This window comes from Papaver somniferum, chromosome 10, assembly GCF_003573695.1.
Source record: "Papaver somniferum cultivar HN1 chromosome 10, ASM357369v1, whole genome shotgun sequence".
Lineage (NCBI taxonomy): Eukaryota > Viridiplantae > Streptophyta > Magnoliopsida > Ranunculales > Papaveraceae > Papaver > Papaver somniferum.
In genome coordinates this window covers 49,688,747-49,706,141 of record NC_039367.1, presented here as the reverse complement: position 1 = coordinate 49,706,141, position 17,395 = coordinate 49,688,747, and the positions used below count along the sequence as shown (strand labels likewise).

Genomic DNA, 17,395 nt, shown 5'->3' with positions numbered 1-17,395 from the left:
ATCCACAAAACAGCTTTCAGAACACACCATGGGCATTTTGAATTTAAGGTAATGCCATTTGGTCTTACTAATGCACCATCTACCTTTCAAGCTCTCATGAACAATGTATTTCAAGATCACCTTAGGAAGTTCATTCTTGTCTTATTTGATGACATTTTGGTTTATAGTCCTTCCTTAGAAGCTCATTTACTGCACTTACAAACTACATTGGAACTTCTCAGACTTCATCAGCTGACAGCTAATTTCTCAAAATGTTCTTTTGGACAATCTAGTATTGAATATTTGGGACACATTATTACAATCAATGGAGTTTTGGATGACCCTGAGAAGATATCTGCAATGGTGGATTGGCCCATTACAACTAACTTGAAAGCATTGAGAGGATTTTTGGGCCTTACAGGGTACTATAGAAAATTTGTGCAGAATTATGGCCTCATTAGTAGACCACTTACTGATCTCTTGAAGAAGGATGCTTTCAGTTGGTCTCCTGCAGCAACAACAGCTTTCCTTCAGCTCAAGAACGCAATGACTTCCACCCCTGTATTAGCTTTGTCTGACTTCACAAAACAATTCATTTTTGAAACTGATGCTTGTGATTTAGGCATTGGAGCTGTGCTTATGCAAGAAGGTAGACCTATGTCTTTCTATAGCAAACCTCTTGGTCCCAGAGATGCTGCACTATCTACTTATGAGAAAGAGATTTTATCAATTGTTCAAGCAGTCACTAAATGGAAGCACTACTTACAAGGTCATCACTTCATTATAAACACTGACCACCAGAGGATCAATTACTTCCTTGAGAAAAAGATTTCTACCACCTTGCAACAGAAATAGCTTATGAAACTCTTAGGATTTGATTATGAAGTAAAATATAAGAAAGGCTCTGAGAACAAATTAGTTGATGCTCTCTCTAGAAGACCTCATGTAGCTTCTTCGTGCAATTCCATCTCCTTGTCCCAACCTGCTTGGGCACAAGAAGTCATTGCTAGTTACAGTGATGATCCTAAAGCACAAGCTCTTATTTCTCAGCTCACAATTACTCCTCACACTTCCACACGATATACTTATACTAATGGAGTATTGAGGTACAAAAACAGGCTTTTTATTGGCAGCTCTTCTACAGCCAAATCCAATATTCTCAACTCTTTACATTGCTCAGCTGTGGGTAGACATTCTGGTATGCAGGCTACTTACATTAGAACTAAGTCTTACTTCTATTGGCCTGCAATGAAAAAAGATATCCTATTATTTGTTTCAACCTGTGATGTATGTCAAAGGAATAAAGGAGAAACACATTCCCAGCTGGATTACTACAGCCACTCCCTATTCCAGATCATGCTTGGCAACACATTTCCATGGACTTCATTGAAGGATTACCAATGAGTGACAGGAAATCAGTTATATTGGTGGTTGTTGACAAATTAACCAAATATAGCCATTTTATTGGTCTCCATCACCCATTTACAGTTTCATCTGTTGCAAGGGAATTCATTGCCAATATTTTCAAGCTGCATGGTCTTCCTTCCTCAATTGTGTCTGACCTTTTGGCAGCAACTTCTGGCAGGACCTTTTTCAAGCTCTTGGCACTCAACTACATCTCAGTACTGCTTACCATCCTCAGACTGATGGTCAAACTGAGAGAGTAAACTCTTATCTTGAGATTTATTTGAGGTGTATGTGTGGTCACCAGCCCAAAAAATGGCATACATGGCTTCCACTAGCAGAATGGTGGTACAACACCAATTACCACACCAGCTTAAATATGTCTCCATTTCAAGCCCCGTATGCCTACCTTCCACCACATTTGGCTTTTCCTTCCACTGCTACTACATCTGTGACTGAAGTGGAGTCCTACTTGAAACAAAGAGATGACTTGCTTGCTTTACTAAAAGATGCTCTCCAGAAATCTCAGGAGAGAATGAAGTTTTATGCTGATCAGACAAGGACTGATAGAGTATTCTCTGTAGGAGATAAGGTTTATCTGATACTTCAACCTTACAGGCAGGCATCTGTGGGAATCAAAAAGAACTTGAAGCTAGATGCAAAGTATTATGGGCCATTTGAGATCATTCAGAAGGTTGGTCTTGCTGCATACAAACTACAACTCCCAGCTGAAGCTAGAATACATCCCGTCTTTCATGTGTCACAAATGAAGCAACACATTGGTGCCACTCACATTCCTTCTCCTTCACTTCCAGCCTTAGATACTGATGGTCAATTCCTTGTCATCCCTGCTGCTGCCTTAGCTTCAAGGACCATCATAAGAAATGGCATCTCTGTCCCTCATATACTCATCCAGTGGACGAATTCCTTACCCTCAGATGCTACCTGGGAGGAGGCAAAACATATTGCACATCACTTTCCCAAGTTCAATCCTTGAGGACAAGGATCTGCTGATTGAGAGGGGTGTTGTCATATACCTTTTCCTTATTAAGCTTACTCAGTGGCAGCCCCGAATAATATTGTGTGCCTGCCTTAATAAATTAGTGTCGTGTCACCTTACCAGTGGGTGTTAATTGCCGGCTGAGATTTTTACACGCGTCCGTCTTAGATTAGTCGTCTTAGGGTTTATTCTTCCAATCATTTTGTATTAATGCTGTAAGAAACCCCTTGAGGAACTAAGAATGAATTAATGGGTGTTTGCGCTGCTACGACAGAAGTTATCTATTTCCGTTCGTTTTACATCCAATTTCAGATTAATTTCGTTGTTTTCAATCTCGTTTCTCTAAGTACAGTACATATGAGTACAAAATCACAGAAATGGTATCCACTACTATGATATAGTTGATTGAATAACTCCCTCGCAGTACTAGCTGCACGAAAATTTTTCACCTGAAATAGCAACCTAGACCATAGAAGTGTGCCCAACTGTAACTTGCAAACATCACTAGTCTCAACCCTTTCAATCAACAGAAAGCTAATGGACCCCTTCCATAGCAACTTCAATGAGTATCCAAGTTTGAAAACAAGTGCAAAAATAATATTTTTTACTGTAATTGGCCATTACCCCATATTCAAGAAGTATCTCATGAGCATAATTTGCAGTGTATTCAGCCAGTAGGATCGAACATATAGTGAATACACAAAAACCAGAAGTAGTGATGATTATATTGAATTCAGAAACACCATCAAGGTCAGAAAAAACCTTAAGAAGTTGGAATCCTTTCCCATGATCAAACATTCTACGCATAGAATAGAATGTAAGTAAGGAATAATCATCAACTAGGAACTTGGAACTCACCTCAAGCAACTCAGATTCGAGCTGGAAGAAAAAATGTTCTGCTCTCTTCATACCAAGCACATGAGCATACCATTTATATGCCTTGTGAAAGCTCACCACTCTAGCCAATAAGAGAAACAAAAATCTAGTTCTCTTTGAAAATTCAGTGACTAAATTTCCTTCAGCAACATAGACAATTCTAAGACATAATGAATTCAGAAAATGAGATGCAGACATATACCCCTATCTTGAAAACAGCTCGGAAACCAAATCCCCTTTGTTTATTTCCAGTAATACATACCCAAGAAAAACAATCACACAAGAAGTAGTTGGATCAAAATTTTCCCTAGAAGCATTAATAAAAGATGGTAACCCGTGAATAAGCTGAGATTCTTTTCCACGATCAAATACTTTATCCTCATATTTGAAAGAACGGTAAGAATTTAACCCAGTAGGCAGTGTGTGGTTAAAAAAACATTTGTGCACACAACACACAATATCTATTAAAAGCATTTTAACAAACAGCTTCCCATCAACATGAATTTCAGCATCATTACAAAACAAGGGAATTATTGAATCTGTAAACCTCAAGTCTGATTTAAGCCCAAGGCTAGGAATCAATGGAAGAATCAATTTTCCAAAACAATTGGGTGGTACAGATGCATACTTACCCCGATCATATATGCTACCAGAATAATCAGGAAGAAGAACAAAACTATTCTTACCAATTACTTTGTTGTGACCACTGAAGAACTCCTTCAAGCTTTGGAGTTTCTCACAACTTCCCTTATTACTCGTAATTTCTAGAGAATTCACCATATCAGACAAATCTTCCTCTTCATCGAAGAAAAACGAAGGGATGAGCAACTCAAAATTGATAGAATCATCATCTTCTTCTTCAGCAAAGAAAAATTGAGGGATTAATTCATCAAGGAAATTGAAAGAATCAACAATCAATTCTTCAGCCACAAACAACTCTTGAATCTTTGTTTCTTCTGGAACCACAACTTCCTCTACTGTTGGCTCTTCAGAGTGAATTTCTTCTTGAATCTGTTGAGATTCTTTAACCCCATTGATTGACTGTAACTACTTAATCGCTGATGATGGTAAGTAAATTGATTCCACCTATGCTTGGAGAAGGATATTAGAGACTCTAATTGCGTAAGATGATAATTTCGACTTGGTGAATATACATCGTTAAGCAGCTTACTATGCCTTCTATTTAGATCAAGGTAATGGAGATCGGCTTCAGCTTTCTCCCTAACTAGATACGAAATACTCCCCATGGATCGAAACGGCTCTACATACCAATTGTCATGTACCTGAGTACAATGACAAGGTTGGGTGGATAGATTGAGGGTAAACCTCTCTTGATTCGTGAGAATCAAGCCTCTGAGTTCAAAGAACACGGCCTAAGAAGAACAAGTTCTAATTTGATTAATAATTTGCTTGCCTTCTCTTACGGACTCGATTAGCTTATAAATCTAGAGACAAAACCTAGTATCTACGGCTACAATGCCACCAGATGTTCACATCTAACCCACTCATCACTATTGATAAAGACACCCACTTCTAAGCTAAATACTAACAACAACTAACTACCCCCTTGAGTACGATATGGGCACTCCAATACTATACTGGGTACATGACAAACTTGAACCACTTAAGTTTGCAAATGGGTACGCGAACTTAAGTTTCGGTCATTGGTCACAATCTGACAGTTTGCAAACAGGTACACAAACTTTAGCTCTGGACCTAATTCAGTTGAAACCGTTTGCGAACGGGTACGCAAACTTGGTTCCGGACTGCAGCAGTTAAATCAGTTTGCGAACGGGTATGCAAACTTAAGTACCTTGAATTAAACAGTTGAATAAGTATGCTAACAAGTATGCAAACTTCCGGTCCTGAATTTCGTCAAAACAGTTCGTACACTACGTACACAAACCGTAATGTATCCAGACATGGGTTTAGCTTTTAACTCCCATTCAATCATTGAAACATTCTTAGAAGACGACAATAGCTGTCTCACACAAACTATTAGCTTATAAGCAATTTTCAAGTGATCGAATGATCAATACGAAACATTCCGAGCCTACATCAAATGACTGTCTCACACAAATCATGTAAGATGTTACCAGGTGATCTTCACATGATCATCTTTTGACTTTCATCAAGAATAAATATGAACGTGGTTAAAGAAAAAAGCTTACCAACACATATTTCGAGAAAGATATAAGCGAGTTAAACTCAGCTCGAAATATCAAATGTGTATAATGTAAAGTCTATATAGCTATACGAATTTTGTCTCAATAGGGGATAGAATAGAATAGATTTCTGAGTGATAGATGATTTCAAGTCTCCACATACCTTTTGTTGATGAAGTTACACAAACTCCCCTTAGTAGTTCTTCATCTTCAATCGATGAACGCCGTGAATTCTAAAGCTCAACTACACATTATATCCTAATCGGAGACATGGCTATAAGTAGACTAGAAATCAAGATTTATAGTGTTGACAACTAAACTTGACAAACAAGCTTGAGATAGCAACGCTTGCGAGTTCGACTGAGCAGTGCTCTAATAGGTTTAATACTTGTGAGCCTGAATCAAAGAGTTTATATCTCTTTCTCAATACAATCAGAAAATCAAACAGATAGAAATTTGTGAGCCTGAATGATACGAGAAATAACTTGGACGGTACCAAAGACCAATGTACAAGTGTCAATCAAGTTCTATCCAACAAACAAGGTTGGATTTATCAACTGATTGAACTACGCACAACCTGTGATATTTCAATTATAAAAAAATATAATGCGGAAAAGAAATAACACAGACACCAGAAGTTTTGTTAACGAGGAAACCGCAAATGCGAAAAAACCCCGAGACCTAGTCCATATTTGAACACCACATTATACTAAGCCGCTACAGACTCTAGCCTACTACAGGTTAACTTCGGACTGGAATCTAATTGATCCCTAACCAAGTCTCACACCAATTAAGGTACAGTTGCGTTCCTTACCCTTCTAGAACCACGCCGGATTCTGCGCACTTAATTCCCTTAGTTGATCTCACCCACAACTAAGAGTTGCTACGAACCAAAGTCGAAGACTTATAAAAAAATATATCTCCCACATATATGTCTATTCTTTATTCGGTTTTTGTTCCGTCTTTTGATAAATCAAGGTGAAAAGGAACCAACTAATAATCTAGTCTTATACTCTCGAAGAGCAGCCTAGAAATATTAGTCACTCACAATAACCCAACTGATTAACAGGAAAAGTTATTGTGGAACCACAAGAGTCTGAAACGAAGAACTGTTGTGATTACTTTTTATATCTTACCTATCTGAGATAAATCTCGAGTAAGTCTTAGAGAACATAAAACTCAATACGATAGAACAAGTAAGATCAGAATTCGCAACTACATAGAAAATAGTTGGATCTTGCTTCATGGATCCCAATGAAGTCTTCAAGTTGTTAACCTATAATGGTTTTGGAAAAACCCAGGTTAAAGGAGAATCGACTCTAGTACGCAACTAGGAACACACATAAGTTTGGGGCCAGTTTCTAAAGTTCTCCCTTATATAGTCTTTAAAATCAGGGTTGCTTTCAGTCAAAGCTAAGATATCTTAGTAACAAAGCATTCAATATTCACCGTAGGTGAAATCCTGATTTAGGATTCAAGCTAAGTCTGATTAAAAATAAAGCAATCAATCTCCACCGTAAGATGGTCTTAGCTTTGTTTATGGGTAAAAACTATTTCTGCCGGTTTTGGTAATTTGGGGTGTGTGGATGATAAATGAATCTAAACCCTAAACAAATGCACTGCACGGGAGTGCTTGTGATTTGAGAAATCAATCTGTACAACTCTGTCCTAAACCAAGAAATGGCCGTTCCAGACTTGCTTCGGTCACAAAGTGAAGGAGATGAGGTTGATCTTAGGGAGGGAAGCGAAGAAGGTGTTGAGATTGTGAAGGTGTTGGCTGTGTATGACTTGTATCAGAAAGCTGAACTGGCTTACAAAATGAAAGCTATTAGTTCTGGTGTTGGAATACGATTGTGTCAACACTTGGCTTCTGTCTCATTGTCCTGTTCGGAAATAGGGAGGAGAACCTATTTATACAAGTCATTGCGCCTAACCCACGTTTCTCATGGGAAGTGGAGGAAGTGGAGTAATGGAGTAGTGGAGTCGTGGTAATTATCACACGATCAGGCAAAACCCACTTCTCCCATCATCACTAACCGTCCATGACTTCCTGACACGTTCTTATGATGGCGCGTTGTGCGCTGCACGCTGTAAACCGCCAGACCAATACCCCAGTAAGTATCCCCCAGTTTGTGACATGATTAATGTCTCGAGTGTGTGGATCGTGGGACCCACAAAAGGTAGCATGTGATGATATATTAAATAATTAAGTTATTTAGGAAGTCGATATTTATGAAATATCGTGTGTATTCTATGCATGTAATGCATCGAATATATTCAGCACGTATGAAGCATCCTTATCTTAAGGCTTAACGGAGTAAGTCACGATTAAGCGTCTTAAAATAGCATCACGTCCGACCATCTTCGAGTGATCGTTTGGAGGCTGTACAGGTAAGCCCTGACTTGGCAGATCATTCTGTGTGGAAGAGTGGTGGACGGTGATCGTGGTGATGCCTCACTAGTCGCCTAACTCCTATCTTAGGCTGTCCGTCCAAGCTGGCGAAGTTGGACGGACGAGATGACTTGCGACCCACATCTGCGACCGTTGGATTAGGGTTTAGGAGGTGCTCAAACACCAACCTTTAACTTGGTCGAATCCAAGCATGGGACACGTTTTTGGCAAGACCGATTGGTCATGCGTGTAGATGGCATGCCGGTGTATACGTCCGTACCTCGTTGTCCCATGGATATGCGATCTAAGCCACTCAATTTGTCCGGTAGAGTTGAGTGGTCGAGATCAGTTTGCAATAGAAAACCGCGCGACCATGCCTAGTTTGGGCGCACGAATCGAGACACCTAGCCATGGTTTGTCTTGGTCGGTCGGACATGAAGATAGATGGGTCCACATTGATCATGTTGATACTCTCCGGACCTGCTTAGTCTATTCCTGGACCCTTCATCCAAGCTGGCGAAAACGGACGCTCGCGATCAATTTGCGACATATGCATGCCGCAAACCCTAATAAGGGTTTTCGGCCGGTTGCGTGCATGCTAGTTTGGTCGACCGAAATTTCACCCTACACTCCTCATCTGGAGAGGTCGATCGTGTGGGACCCACATTGGGCCAGTGGTGAACACGCCAATACCTGTCTGGTGGTTATAGGTCTGATCTAAGCCATCCAATCATGCTGGTGAATTTGGATGGTCGTGATCAATTTAAGACCATTAGTGGAATTTCCTGCGACCCTTTGAACCTCACGACGGCCGAACTTCGGGCAACTGTACGTGATTTTGTGGCTAGGTCAGGGGAGGATCGATTATGCAGGCGTGAAGGGGGCCCGCCGGTGTGCAGGGCAACGCTTGTCTAACCGTCCATGGGACGATCTACTCCGTCCAACTATGCCGGTGAAGTTGGACGGACGTGATGAATTTGAGACTTCCGTAGGAGGCCTTTGTTCGTACGACTCCTCCAAGCCGCTCCATACCAGCCTGGACGTCCAACTTCAGGCTGGTGTTCGGTGGTAGTTTGGGAGGCATGGTAGGTATTCGACCAACCAGGGCATAAGCGGGCCCACTGGTGGTCATTAAGGTGGTAGCCTGCTCCTGCTGAGGATCGTCTAGGATGGTTAAATCATGCGGCCAACTTGCGTGGTCGTGATTATTTCTGAGACTGAGATGGACAGTCCAGATGCTCGATCGGGCTAGTATAACACACCGAGAGATGTATGCTCAATCGAGCTAGTATAACACACCGAGAGTTGTAGACTGTACGGGTATTTCGTGCATGCCTCATTAGTGACACTTGGACATTCGTGTTACTCTGCTTAGAGCAGTACTCAGTCGTCATGCCGCACCAATAATGAGAGTTCAGCAGGAACAACACAAGAAATACAAGGCTGGTCATGCATTAATTGATAATGATATAAATTCACAGAATACTGGGATTGCTGTCATATGCTCGATTCTAGGTGAATTAGGAAAATGAAGAAGTATTCATCACCTTATTAATGGCTTTATCCTCTGTAGGATGTTAGCGTATAAATCCGGTTTTACAATTTTAGCCCTGAACTAAAATCCACCATCTATATTAAGTCCCCTGCCTAGCACATAATGGTTGCACTATTGTGGGGTAGGCATGAGATGGTGACGCATACGTGTGAGAAAGACGAGATAAAAAAAGCTTACCCGGAAGAATCTTTGACCGGCCACTAGCAATTGTCCATATGAACCGCCAATACAAGCATGAAAATTTTGGGTGGGACCGGTTTCCTTCCTTGGGCGTTCGAATCAAAAGAGGAATCCTTCTTCTATTGGGATTCTCCAATTATTTTTCTATAAAATGGACCGACCCCTTTTCTTTTCTTACATATTTTCTTTTGTTTAGTCAGTTCTCGTCCACGGCCTTGCTGCCGCCCCCGCCGTCGCTGCCGTTAACGCCGCCGCCGCCGGACTCTGTAGTTTCTGCCGGGCTTTGTTGCTGCTGCCGCACGTGTATGAGGTAGGTATTTCGTCCGTTCTTCCTTGCTCTCACGTTTTTTTTTCTTTTTTTTTTGAAAGGTAAAACCCTAGTTCTTAGGTAAACCTCTTCCACTCTTGATGAAAACATCCCATCGTAGATGAAACTTCTTCATAGGATTAATTTCGATGAAGTTGATAGCAAAACCGCGAATATTGATAGGATTTCTTAGTAAAACAAGCTGTGAATCCATGAGTATGTTGTTTTTGCTTCTTTTTTCTATTGTTGCATGCAAAACCTAGCTTTTAGGCTATAGCTTGAAAAACCCTTGGCTTGAATTTCGTTGACACGATTCCCATGAATAAAGAAAACCGTGTTATAATACGTGCAAATGAATGCGGGCCCCACTATATACTCAGTTGAACGTGAGTCCCACTATGTACGCCTGATTGAACATCGACCCTATACCAGCTTCGTGACCTCGACCGGCCTTGCTTGCTGACGTGGCCCAATACCGAACTTGTGAACCTTGATCGGCCTTGACCAATACCGGCTTGACGTGACCCAACACTAGCCTACTGACATGATATCAGTCTTGCTTGCGTGGCCCAATACCTTCTTGACTGACGTGATATCAGTCTTGCTTGGGGATATTATCCCTGTAATCTCGACGTAGAATTACCAACACCGGCCTCGTTGGATGACGTGGATCAATACCAGCCTTATTTGGACCCGATACCAGCCTTGCCTGCAGACCCGAAACCAGATCAGGAGTTGGAAGATGAGCTCAACGTGATTGCATTTCTGTCTTTGTGGCTATCCAGAGACATATTTGACTACGGTTCTAGAAGGAAGACCATAAGAGGTGACCTCGTCATGCTTGTTATAAAGCTGGCAAAAGGTGAGGTCCTTCCCCTAGGTGCCTTGTTTCTTGGATCACTGTATTCTCATCTGGACGCCTTAGCAATGGACATGCATGCTTCCAATGGGTATAAGAAGGTGGAGTCGCATACCCACATTTCTTTTCTTCAGGCGTTTTTGTGGGAACATTTCAAAAGCTATGCTCATGTTCCTGCAACCTCACTCAACAGTTTGTATGGTGGTTCGAGAATACTTCGTTGGCAGAAGAGACGTCCAAAAACCGGTGTGAAGCTTGTGGATGTCTTCGACAATGTGTCCTCCATAAATTTTCATCCTTGGGGGCCGATCTACCCTTCCATTGTTCAGCCAAATACTTTTGCTACTGTTCCTGATGCCGTGTTGCATACTGATTCTGAAACCGCAAGTTTTGGAGAACTCATTTACTTGCGAAGCTGTACTCCGGGATATGTCCCGTCTTTATTTGACGAAGAATTTACTGTGACTCCGTACAATATTGAAAGGGCTGCTCGGCAAATGGGATTTGACCAGGGTGTTTCATTTTTTCGTCCGTTGAAGGCTCCGAAAGAACTTTTCCTGGACATTCTTAATGCTGACACATTTTCGTCAGCGCAGAGCCTTCCTTTCCTTCATATCGGAAGAAATACGACGGTAACTAGCAGGTATAAGGAATTTTGGAGGGAGCAATTGTTAACCTTTCAGAAATTCTCGGAGGAGGTTGTGACAGATTCCCGCGGCGAACTATCTTCTGACGTTTTGAAGGAGCATTTTCGGTTGAAACAACTCCCAGGTAAACGAACCAGAGCTGACGACCGCAGTCCCCAAGCAGGAGTGAGGTCTAAGAAGCAGGCATGTGGTTCGGTGATCCTCAATTCCTCCAATATGCAGGTATTTTAAATTTCTTTTTGTTTGATCCCTTGGTTTCGTTCTTCCTGAGCAACTTTCACTAAAGGTAATCCTTTGTTGGCGATCAAGGAATCTCGAAAGAAAATGCTTTCGCAAGACTGGCCTGTAGTCATAACGAGAGGTCTGGCGATACTGGTCTTCATGAGAAGTCTGGCGATGCTTTTAAGGAGAGGTCTGTTGATACTGATCCTGTTCAAGATAATGACAAAGATGGTGCAAGCTCGACTGAACGGAGTGCCTCCTCAGGTGGTAACCTTAGTGAGCTTGTAGACGAGGTCGTGACGGAAAACAACATTCAGAGTGAAGTGGACATCCGGAGGAATGCAGGAGAGGCAACATCTGCTAATGCTGAGGCGGCTCCCCTTAAAGATATTCTTGAGCAAGTTCCCATTGATAAGGAAGTCATGGTGACTTCTTCTGAAAGGCCTCTTGCAGCTGACAAGGTTCCTGATGAAGTATTGGCAAGGCAACCTGTTGTTCCTGGGGCTATCTTCGATCCCCCCCTTTGATACCCCTCATGCAGGTCATGTGTTGGTTGGGGGATTCAGTGTGCCGACTCAGTTCGAGGAGTTATACACGGTGATATGGAAGAAGCACGGCCGCATTGCTAGCACTACGAAGATCAAAAGTCATCTTGCATTGGTCAATCACGTCCAAGAAGCTTTATTCTCCATTCACGGGATGAGCGTCACGACCGGTCGCAGTGTTTCTGAGGAGGTGATTGAATACTAGAAGTGACACCGAGACGTGTTTGTGCAGTATGATTTCAACGCTCCTTGGTTCTTCAAATGATTTTCTAAAATCCAGGAGCTTCAGAAACTGCAAGGCGAAGTTCCTTCTGTAGACTATATTGCTCGCCAGGAAGAAGAGGTTGAAAAATTGTCTAAGGAGTTGAAGTTGAAACATGCCGCGCTCCAAAGGATGAAAGCCGCTCTTGCTCATAAGGACAAGTTGCTACTGAAGGACTTTCCTTGAAGGATTCGTGCCGCCTACTTGTGTTCTTTCTTTAGATGCTTTTTTGAGTGATTGTGAGGATTTCCTTTCACAATTTGATTTCAGGTTTTGAACTAATAGGTGGTTGAATTTTGAACTGGTTTATTTTTTGAGATAGTTTTGTGAATGATTTTTCCGAAAGAGTTTATTCTAAAATGGAATTTGCATCTTGGTTATGAATGATTGCATATGTCATATGAAATTGCAAATATCGTGTGAAAAAGGAAACATGAAGGGAAACAAGCATGGTATTTGATCATTGAATTTCTCCACGTGTGGGATGCCAAGTCCCCAGTAAATTCTAAAACTATCTTTCTTGTAGAATCGTTTAATAGAACTTACTTTTTCTTTGGAACCTCATTTGCGTGAAACTGAATCTTCCTGAGTAATATCTTCAAGGAAGCCGTACGCATTAATTTCTAGAGAGGGAAGGCAACTCTTCTGAATTAAGCTTCTCCAGAATAATGCGCTTCAAGGCGTTGCATTCACTGGTAGGGTGATGAAGGAATCGATGATAGTGGCAATATCTCGGATCTATCACTTCTTGATCAGTCGGTTGACGCCATACAAGAGGCAGCTGTACCTCTCTGTCTCGCACCCATGCCTCCAACAGCTCCAAAATCTTCTTCATTGGGAACGGGAAACGAGGATACTTTGAGTCCAGCCTTTCTTGCGTTAGAGGACGTTGTGACGTCTCTCTGTGGATTTGATGTGGGGCACGCTTCTGAGACTGAGTTGGAAAACCAGTGTGTGTCATCATATCCGCGGCTCGCTTGACTGGATGACGGAATGCGGAAGGCGTCATAATATCATTGCTGGGTGAATGAGTTGAACGCTCCCATCCTCTGCACTCACGTGTTCCTCGATTGATTTCTTCCTCCTCGAGCATTTCTTCACTTGGCTGAAAGGTCGTTGTGGATTGGAAAGTCTTCCGAGCTTCGACAAGAGTCTTGAGGTACAAATCTTCCAGCAAGGCTCCGTAAGCTGCAAGTTCTTTTTCTTTATCCGGCAAACGTTGTGGCATCCCAGATAAGTCTTTTCTTCTGTGGAGTTGTCTCGAGTCTCCGTTTCCATATGTACCATGTTGCTCATTTCTCCTGAGTCCCCTGTGGCTACGCGCTCTCTCTGCATATCCTCTGGTAAAGGCATGACTTCTAGATAAGGATTCAACGTTTCTTGCACCGTCTGGGTAAATGCCTTCCGATCATTCTTGTAATTGGGCTGTTATATCGTTCAAAAGGCGTAATGTTTCGCGCTGCCTTCTAGCGATACCGGCTTGATTTTCCAGGACATCCTCCAGCATTCTAGCCACACTTCCCATGATATCTGAATCATTTATGGTTTCCGAAGAATCTAGCGGGCGAAGATACATCGTGAGATGAAAATCGAGATGAAAACCGAAAAACGAATAGGTTAATGATTGAATCGAAACCAAGATCTATCCCCAAAATCGAGAAGGTTGGAATGAATATTGAGAATCCAATTTTGTAACCGAGAGATTAATCTCCCACTGTGGTCGCCAATTGTTTATGGGTGAAAACTATTTCTGCCGGTTGTGGTAATTTGGGGTGTGTGGGTGAGAAATGAATCTAAACTCTAAACAAATGCACTGCACGAGAGTGCTTGTGATTCGAGAAATCAATCTGTACAACTCTGGCCTAAACCAAGAAATGTCCGTTCCAGACATGCTTCGGTCACAAAGTGAAGGAGACGGGGTTGATCTTAGGGAGGGAAGCGAAGAAGGTATTGAGATTGTGAAGGTGTTGGCTGTGTATGACTTGTATCAGAAAGCTGAACTGGCTTGCAGAATGAAAGCTATCAGTTCTGGTGTTGGAATACGATTGTATCAACACTTGGCTTCTGTCTCGTTGTCCTGTTCGGAAATAGGGAGGAGAACCTATTTATACAAGTCATTGCGCCTAACCCACGTTTCTCATGGGAGGTGGAGGAAGTGGAGTGATGGAGTAGTGGAGTCGTGGTAATTGTCACACGATCAGGTAAAGCCCACTTCTCCCATCATCACTAACCGTCCATGACTTCCTGACACGTTCTTATGATGGCGCGTTGTGCGCTGCACGCTGTAAACCACCAGACCAATACCCCAGTACGTATCCCCCAGTTTGTGACATGATTAATGTCTCGAGTGTGTGGATCATGGGACCCACAAAAGGTAGCATGTGATTCTAGATTAAATAACTAAGTTATTTAGGAAGTCGATATTTATGAAATATCGTGTGTATTCTATGCATGTAATGCATCGAATATATTCATCACGTATGAAGCATCGCTATCTTAAAGTTTAACAGAGTAAGTCGCGATTAAGCGTCTTAAAATAGCATCACGTCCGACCATCTTCGAGTGATCGTTTGGAGGCTGTACAGGTAAGCCCTGACTTGTCCGATCACTCTGTGTGGAAGAGTGGTGGACGACGATCGTGGTGATGCCTTACTGGTCGCCTAACTCCTGTCTTAGGCTTTCCGTCCAAGATGGCGAAGTTGGACGGACGAGATGACTTGCGACCCACATCTGCGACCGTTGGATTAGGGTTTAGGAGGTGCTCAAACACCAACCTTTAGCTTGGTTGAATCCAAGCATGGGATGCGTTTTTGGCAAGACCGATTGGTCATGCGTGTAGATGCATGCCGGTGTACACTTCCGTACGTCACTGTCCCATGGATATGCGATCTAAGCCACTCAATTTGTCCGGTAAAGTTGAGTGGCCGAGATCAGTTTGCAATAGAAAACCGCGCGACCATGCCTAGTTTAGGCGCACGAATCGAGACACCTAGCCATGGTTTGTCTTGGTCGGTCAGACATGGAGATAGATGGGTCCACATTGATCATGTTGATACTCTCCGGACCTGCTTAGTCTATTCTGGACACTTCATCCAAGCTGGCGAAAACAGACGCTCGCGATCAATTTGCGACATATGCATGTCGCAAACCCTAATTAGGGTTTCCGGCCGGTTGCGTGCATGCTAGTTTGGCCGATAGAAATTGCACCCTACACTCCTCATATGGAGAGGTCGATCGTGTGGGACCCACATTGGGCCAGTGGTGAACACGCCAATACCTGTCTGGTGGTTATATGTCTGATCTAAGCCATCCAATCATGCTGGTGAAGTTGGATGGTTGATCAATTTAAGACTTTTAGTGGAATTTCCTGCGACCCTTTGAACCTCACGCCAGCCGAACTTCGGGCAACTGTACGTGATTATGTGGCTAGTTCAGGGGAGGATCGATTATGCAGGCGTGAAGGGGGCCCTCCGATGTGCAGGACAACGCTTGTCCAACCGTCCATGAGACGATCTACGCCGTCCAACTATGCCGGTGAAGTTGGACGAACGTTATGAATTTGAGACTGTTGTAGGCAGCCTTTGTTCGTACGACTCCTCCAAGCCGCTCCATACCAGCCTGGACGTCCAACTTCAGGCTGGTGTTCAGTGGTAGTTTGGGAGGCATGGTAGGTATTCGATCAACCAGGGCATAAGCGGGACCACTGGTGGTCATTAAGGTGGTAGCCTGATCCTGTTGAGGATCGTCTAGGCTGGTTAAATCATGCGGCCAACTTGCGTGGTCGTGATTATTTCTAAGACTGAGATGGACAGTCCAGATGCTCGATCGGGCTAGTATAACACACCGAGAGATGTATGCTCAATCGGGCTAGTATAACACACCGAGAGTTGTAGCCTGTACGGGTATTTCGTGCATTCCTCATTAGTGACACTTGGAGATTCGTGTTACTCTGCTGAGAGCAGCACTCAGTCGTCATGCCACACCAATAATGAGAGTTCAGCAGGAATAGCATAGGAAATACAAGGCTGGTCATGCATTAATTGATAATGTTATAAATTCACAGAATACTTGTATTGTTGCCATATGCTCCATTCTAGGTGAATTAGGAAAATGAAGAAGTATTCATCACTTTATTAATGGCTTTATCCTCTGTAGGATGTCAGCGTATAAATTTGGTTTTATAATTTTAGCCCTGAACTAATATCCACCATCTACAAGCTTGTTACACACAAATGAAATATACTTTAATTTAGATATGGGTTACCGTACCTAAACGTGTATATTGAGTTGGCTCAATAACAGTAACCGAAGTTAGCCATATGAACACTTTTGTCTTAGACGTATTCATCTAACACTTCTAGATCAAATATGAAGATCAATCAGTCATAAAAGATAATAAAATGAATCTAATTGTGTTTCAAATAGTGTTGTTCAATTGTTCACTATCTCATAGAAATATATATGAACAAATTGAATCGAAATCGGTTTGATTCGTAATCGTACAAAGTACTTATGCAAGAATCAATTCATGAACATTAAGCCACGGTTTGCAAATATTGCATTCCTTAAATAATAAATGTTTTAGTTCATGATTATGATAATCATACATGACCGCTTCTAGAACTTCACCACTGTGTTCGCAAACTAGGTATGCGAACAGCAGCTCCAGACCTTGGCCTAGTCAAGCCGTTCGTAGACCCGGTTCGCGAACAACCGTTCCGGACCCAACTCAGGTATACCCGTTCGCATACTAGGTACGCAAACAAGAGTTCTGGACCTTCTCAGGTAAATCTGTTCGCATACTAGGTACGCAAACAAGAGTTCCGGACCTGAATCATCACAATACAGTTCGCATACTAGGTATTCATACCGTGTTGTATCCAAACATGGGTAATTGTTCTAAACTCTCATTTCAATCATCGAAACATCCTTGGAAGACGGTAATGGTTGTCTCACACAAACAATTAGCTTCAAGTAATTTTCAAGTGATCGAATGATCAAT

At 42.3% G+C, this 17,395-nt stretch overlaps 1 protein-coding gene across 1 annotated transcript; it reads left to right on the top strand.

Moving 5' to 3' along the window:
- Positions 1 to 1,762: 1,762 nt before the first annotated feature.
- LOC113315616 lies at positions 1,763 to 2,380 on the top strand. The gene has a single exon (XM_026563880.1). The coding sequence runs from the start codon at positions 1,763 to 1,765 to the stop codon at positions 2,378 to 2,380; it is 618 nt and encodes a 205-aa protein (XP_026419665.1).
- Positions 2,381 to 17,395: the final 15,015 nt, after the last annotated feature.